Genomic DNA, 7,460 nt, shown 5'->3' with positions numbered 1-7,460 from the left:
CCAATATTCATATCAGTGGTTAACAAATGGCCAATTCATAAAATATTACCCACAATTCTTGCATTAATAATTATTCATCATTACAAATTTAAATATAATCTAAAAAAATATAACACAATCTAATTCAAAATATATAAACTATGAAAACTATACAAATATAAAAACTATAATAGTATATCAAAGATACTAAAATAACTAAAGATGAGCGTGAATGAAGCTATATCATGAAGTTAAATTAAGCTTGTATAATATTTCAGCACACTAACCAACCACTTGAGCAACATAAAATTGTTTCAACAGTCTTCAAAGGCAATTTATTACCATTTTATAAAGCATTGAATAAATTCTTGAAAAAATATTTTTCCCTTCATTTCAGGTGTTGAGATTCATTCAAGGCCAATGGCTTTAAAGGAGGTTAGTACATAGCTCCGTTATTCCATCCTTTCATCCTTCATCATAAACTGTAAACAAAATGTTTGCATATTGTTGTGAATATACAAGATAGCTATACAGTTTATGTAATTGGATAGCTTGAACACTGAATATGCCTCATATGTGATTGCCCTGTTGAACTGATTAACTGCAACAAGTCCTTGCACCCAGAATCAGCTGACCGTCCCGTTGCTGACCTCCATTGTGGCAGCGGTGCTCGGCTCGCTCCAAATAGGATACCACACAGGCAACATCAACGCCCCTGCCCGAGTGAGTAGAGTTGACTTTAGGGGCCAAGCGCTGGTTAGCATGGTTTCTCAGTTTACATACAAACTTCTCAGGGCCCTCATAAAACACTGAATAAACTTTACCAAGTCAGAGAATATTTCTCTTCAGCCAGCGCTGGATTTGGAAGGCTTCATATTTGCGCACAGGTAGCTATGATGTCTAGCTTGTGTTGATTTATCGTCTGTGTGTGGATATAGTCCAGTTCCCTCCGGCCGGTTTTTCATTATGAAAACATTGGGACTGGTCTCAAGATATTAGTCACGTCTTTCAAGCAAGTGAAATGCACTTTCAGAGTAAAGTATTAAAATTGCAGGCTGCTCTGAGTTTCTGCCCACATTAGCATTACGTATGCTGTTTGTTTGTTGATGTATTATGTAGTGTCTGAAATTAAAGTATTGACTCAGTTTATCATTACTCAGACTCAAATTAAGATGCAGTATTTTTAAACCCAAATGGCTATATTTAATGTTTATGCACAACAGTTTTTTTGTTTTTTGTTTTTATTCTGAAACAAGTATGACTGTGGGAATTTGCTATGTTGTGCATTAATCTATTATCATCAAACTGCTTGTGTGAGCATGTAGCAATGTGTGGCTTATAATTAATATTATTTTGGTTTTCTTCATTGAGGTCATTGAGGAGTTTTTCAACACGACATGGAGATCCAGACACAATCAGTCAATACCAGACCACAGTCTCACATTCCTGTGGTCCCTCTCTGTTAGTATTAAGGACTTTGGAGCACTACTTGGATCACTGGGGGTCAAAGGTCTTGCTGACACCTTTGGAAGGTGAGAAAATATTTTTTTATATCACAGATGCCCAGTCCACTTTCACAAAATGCCAATTGTGCATTAACATGCATGTATGTATTTATGTATGTATTTATTTATTCTTTTTGGGGTGTATTTATTATTATTATTATTATTATTATTATTATTATTATTATTATTATAGCTTATTAATACTTTGGAAAACAGCACCTATTCCTAAAAGTGTCCCACCCAGTTATACAGTATGTGAGTGAAATATTTTGAAATAATTCGGTCCCATATTAGATGGCTTTAACTACTATGTACTTACATTTAAATTAATAATTTGATACAATGCACTTATTTGTGTATATACATGTTTTTACAGTGTACTTATATTTAAAAAAAAATACCTGCATGTAATTACATCTGTAATTAATTTATATAATTACATTTATAATTACACTGTTGACCCATCCCTTACACCTTAACCCACCCTTAAACCTACCCATACCACCAAACCTGTCCCTAACCTTACCCGTATCCCACCTCAATAGCAGCAAAAGTGTACATTGTATTTATTTATTTGTTTATTTGGTATGTTGTTTTTTGATGTAAGTGCATAATGCCACCTAATATAAAATGAGACCAATAATTCTATCAATACATTTCCTTGCAGGCGTAATGCTATTCTGATAGTGAATGCTTTATCCGTGGTGGGTGCCTCTCTGATGTTCATGAGCAAAGTCACAGCTTCATTTGAAGTGCTTATTGTGGGTCGACTGATCTTTGGCTTGTTCTGTGGGCTGGTGATGAGCCTGAACCCGCTGTACATCCAAGGTGTCTCACCTACAAATCTCCGCGGTGCCTTTGCAACTCTGAATCAGGTCTCCTTCGCCTCAGGCATTCTGCTGGGCATGGTGAGACACACCTGTTCTCATTCCTTTTCCAACTTTGTCTTTAATAGTTCTGTAAATCGTAAATAACTGAGGCCTGGATCTCATCGGTGCAAGCCTGATGGTTTGTTGTGTGTATATCTCAGGTGGCGGGCTTGGAAACGGTATTGGGCACGGAGAAATACTGGTCCCTGATGTTGTCTCTGTCCCTTATTCCTGCAACGCTCCAGTATATGAGCCTTCCTTTTTGCCCTGAAAGCCCACGCTACCTCTTCATCAACAGGGGCAAAGAAAAAGAAGCAGAGGCAGGTGAGTTAATGGCCATTATTTAGGGATAGAATGTTGACTTATGACTCACTTAGAACAGAAGTAAACTTGTAAAACCTATAGTGTGATAAGGAGTTCGATCCACTATCTTTCTTTCCATTACAGCCCTTAGAAGACTTCGGGGAAATCCAGAGATGGTGATGAAAGAAATGGAGGAGATGAGAGAGGAAGCAGCCCACAGTGAAACAGGAGTGACTGTGAGAGAATTCCTCAGGAAGCGACGCTACAGGCAGCCGATAATACTTGTGCTTATCATAAACTTGGGCAGCCAGTTATCTGGATTCAATGCGGTTGGTGTTTTGATTGAAAAATCATGCCTGAATGTCCATCATTGCGATATTTGGTCTAAACTTGAACATATTTCAAAATGCAATTTATTTTTCTAGGCTATATAGAGATATCCATGAGGAACACTGTGTCTACACTGGACACGAGTGGTGCAACAAAATACAATAGAACCGATTATAATCAGTGACACTGTCTACACTGGATGCGGCGTGACACGACAAATCCCCGACAGTAAACTGATGCCTTGTTCTATTTATGGTGTACTGACCCAAAGTTCAAATCATTTTTAACGGTCACTTTGTCGCGTCCAGTGTACACAGACTTTAGCTGTTGCGTCCGGTGTAGACACGGCGTAAGATGGAAATGACAATTCAGTGGATAGGTTTGGAGAAGTGTTGGGGAAAGGTACTTTTAAAAAGTAATACATTAAAATATTACATTACTCCATAAAAAAGTAAATAATTGTGGTACTTAGTTACTCTTTATGAAATGTAATGCATTACGCTACTTTTGCGTTGCTTTTGTCACCTGGGCTGAGCTTGCTTATTTGTTCAAAAAAACTCAGATATTTCATTGTAAATTTAAAAGTAATGAGTTATTCCACTAAAAAAGTAATCTGATTACATAACTCGCATTACTTGTAATGCATTACCCCCAACACTGCATTTAAGTCATTCAAATCAAGTCATCTTTATTTCTGTAGTGCTTTATTTATTTATTATTGCTTTTTTCCCATGTACATACAATACACAAATATACTCATACAATTTGACATAATACAACAAGAGACAGAACAAATTAAACAGAAATATGACAACAGACAACAAGAGGAGGAACTAATAATCAGAATTACATTTCATTTAGTAGTATTGAATGTTTTAAGGTAGTCATTTCTTTAACATATTTTCCCTTCCCTCCTACTCCCCACCTCCCCCTCCAACTCATCCCATCAACAATAAGACAATTAACAATGATAATAATAATACTAATGATAATAATAATAATTGATAAAATTTTGCCATTGATGATACTAGCTACACTCATTCCTGAGGGCAGAAAGGGACTTCACCTATGGAGACATTCCCACCCTACAGCCCCCCACCCCCTCCTATTCCAGCACCCCTACCAGGTACACCAGCCTCTAGGATTTAAGGTTCATTATAATCATTTTCCTGCCTTCCACCCTCCCTATACACTACAGTGCACATTCATTACCCAGCTTTCTTATTATTCATACATTTTCCTATCCTCTAGCCATCCCTAGACATCCCATCGTTGACCAGTGGTGGCAGTGAGATGTGTTGATGCTCTGGATAGTTTTGAGATGTATGCAGAAGTTGTGTTAGAATAAGCTGATTTATGTCAAGCGTGACATATTTTGTCAACTATGAAACAAATTAATATTTCTCCTCTGGCCTAAATGAATGAACATTTTTATTTAACTTAGTCATAATTAAATGTAAAACTTGTCAATTATCAGTGATATTTTTTGGCATGACTTACACACAACTTTTGTGCATGATTTCGTTGACACCTTTTGAGTTACTGCACGGGGAAATCAAGAGTCTGATCTCAAGTTATAACAAGATGAATGTGCTTTCTTTCTAATGATATATGAATACAGCAGTGTCTGATTAATAGTCATGTTTTCTCACAATACAGATTTCTGAAGACAAAGAATAAAGATTCTCCCATGGGTTTACAAGCACAGCAAAACGCAAAAAAATGACGCTTTACCATGTCTCTTATTTTTCTTCCAGATCATTAATTATTCTACAAAAATGTTTGCCCAGTCCAATTTTGATGAAGCCAAATATCTGACACTCGGGGTGGGGGCCGTTAATGTGGCATTCACCATAGTAGCAGTGAGTATTCATTATATGATGTTCATGTTCAGTCAAGTCAGCGTTCAAAGGATTTATGTATGTATGTATGCATGTATGTCTTACTGGCCTGTACAGTGATTTACTGGCCTACTATCAGCTAAAATAAAAAAAGAGGCAGATTGAGATGACAAAAATGTCTGGTGCTCCACCAAGAGTGGGGTATCCACTTTATGAATAATAAAACCAATTTCTAAGTCTGTGATATGGCTGTGTAGTTTTCAAGTACATCAAAATAGCTGTTTGGTTCTCTTTGTATTGAGGAAAATGTTACTTTGTGTACTTTTACAAGACTTTTGTAACTGAATTAAAAAATAAAATAAACTTCTTGGACATTTAGTTTCTCTCTCTCTCTTCTCCAAAGTTCTTTTTGGTGGAGAGAGCTGGACGCAGGAAACTGTTGCTTGCTGGATTTCTGTCACTAGCGCTCTGCAACCTACTTATGACCATCACATATTCAGTACTGGTGAGGATGAAGATTGTTTTTTTTAAACTCCAGAAATTAGGTCAAAATTCTTGACTCTTTTCTACATATCCTCTCTTCTCTCTTTTCTCGTTTCAGGCCATAGTTCCAGACATCCGCAATATTCAGGTGCTGGCGATTTTCTTCTTGATCTCATCTTATGAAGTGGGGCCTGGGCCAATCTCTTGGTTCATTGCCGCTGAGCTTTTTGACCAGTCAGCACGTCCCATTGCTATGGCCTTCACTAGTATGCTTAACTGGGGAGGGAAGTTTTTACTAGCACTGCTCTTTCCACCTCTTCTGGTATGTGTGTCTCTTATTTTTAGCACAAGATCTGTTTTGAACATTTATATGGTATAATAGTTCACTTTAAAAGCATGTACCTTTAATTCATCAAATTCTTGTTTGCAGAAAATGTGTGGGGCCTATGTTTACCTCCTCTTCATGTGTATGGCCTTGATTGCCTTCACCTACACCATGTTTCGTCTTCCTGAGACCAAGGGACGCACTTTTGATGACATTGCGGCTGAGTTCAGAGGGGCCGAGGGCATTCCACTACATAACAAGACCACATTTAACACATTTACCTGATCACTCTCTGCTTTAGGGTTCACAAGACCTTAAACAGTGATCAACTCAAATGCAACTGGTGTTTACACAACCAATGAAGTATGCAGGACCCTGCATAGAATAGCTCATAAAAATGTTAACCTTCAACATTTATTTTGAAAAAGGACAACCTTGTAGACGTCCTCATAGAAAACATAACCTTTGCAAGATTTTATCACACTGTGAAATCTCACATTGGTTTGTCTTGCCAGACATCTACGGTAGAAGCTGAAAGCCAAGTTTAAGAAACCATACTACCAAACAATTTGACTGACGACCTTGACAGGTATATTGACAGTGAAACTTTTTCATAGTTATTTGTAAGGAAAACCATGTAACATGTTTTCACTGTATATGCATTCCCTGAGACATTTGCAATATGCTTAATTTTTCCTTAATTCTTTTCTCATTTAAATGTTGAAAGAACATGTGAATATAATTGTAAACATGAAATAAAAGATGTAGCATTACAGCATTTCGTTCCACTTTAACAAGACGTGCTACACGTTGCTCTAATTTGCCTCTCTCATTGTTTTCCTTTTATTTTCTTTCTTTCTTTCTTAACAAAATTGGAAACATCCAGAGTCCCTACAAACTGATGAATGAAGGTGAATTTCATAACAGCCTTTGTAAAAGAGAATATTGAGGACATGACATCGTGGACATCTTGTGAACTCCAAGGAAAATCTTGGAATTGCTTTCTTGTTTCATGTTGTCTATAACAAGGTAATTACAAGATTACAAGAACAGAGCGAGTTTCTCGTTAGCAGAACCCATTAAAAACAAATATTAGAACAAACACACTCTTCACGGTGGAAAAATTAAATGCACTCGAAAGAAGCCACAGAGTTTTACAGCTCAATTAAGTAGACCTGTAAAATACAGCAGCGTTTCTTAACAGTCCTTCATAGTCCAGTAATGAGAACCGTTTGAAACTGTCAGCTTTCGTGAGGAGATTCTGTCACTTACTCATTTGCGCTTGTTATAACTAATTATCTAATTAAAATATGCAGACAATCACCAGACATATTTAATCTAATGACAGCTGCCAGTTACTAATAAAACAAATATACATATATATATATATATATATATATATATATATATTTGTTTTATTAGTAACTATATATATACATGTCACTTGGAGGGCCAGTATTTTGGCTTACACATGAAATGGCAATAATATATTCTTAAGATAAAAAGCATAAGTGCACTTCTCAAGTAAACAGATCACAAAAAGGAGATGTTTAAAATTATAAAACAAACTGATCAGATTCTTTTCAAAACTAAGCATCTGGACATTTTTGGTTGACGATGTTGTCACGTTGTCATGTTGTCATGTTGTCATGTTGTCATGTCTTTTTGTCAACCCTACTGTATAACCATTTATGTACCGTACTGTATATAAAATGTCACATATAACAAAGAGTTGTGCCTAATATTACTAGTTCAGTTGTCAAGCACATTGCATTATGGGACACACTTTGTGTGCTGCTTCATCGGGTATACTTAGGGTGACCAT

The 7,460-nt window shown here is 36.5% G+C and overlaps 1 protein-coding gene across 1 annotated transcript; it reads left to right on the top strand.

The window, feature by feature from the left end:
* Nucleotides 1–399: 399 nt before the first annotated feature.
* On the top strand, nucleotides 400–5,920 carry LOC131523651 (solute carrier family 2, facilitated glucose transporter member 1). Its single transcript, XM_058750218.1, has 10 exons — nucleotides 400–414; nucleotides 604–702; nucleotides 1,351–1,511; nucleotides 2,152–2,392; nucleotides 2,515–2,677; nucleotides 2,801–2,985; nucleotides 4,744–4,848; nucleotides 5,231–5,332; nucleotides 5,429–5,632; nucleotides 5,741–5,920. Exons 1-10 carry the CDS (start codon nucleotides 400–402, stop codon nucleotides 5,918–5,920), a joined length of 1,455 nt encoding a protein of 484 aa, XP_058606201.1.
* Nucleotides 5,921–7,460: the final 1,540 nt, after the last annotated feature.

Source organism: Onychostoma macrolepis, chromosome 17 (genome assembly GCF_012432095.1).
Source record: "Onychostoma macrolepis isolate SWU-2019 chromosome 17, ASM1243209v1, whole genome shotgun sequence".
NCBI classification, from domain to species: Eukaryota; Metazoa; Chordata; class Actinopteri; order Cypriniformes; family Cyprinidae; genus Onychostoma; species Onychostoma macrolepis.
This window is presented reverse-complemented; position numbering and strand designations above follow the sequence as displayed.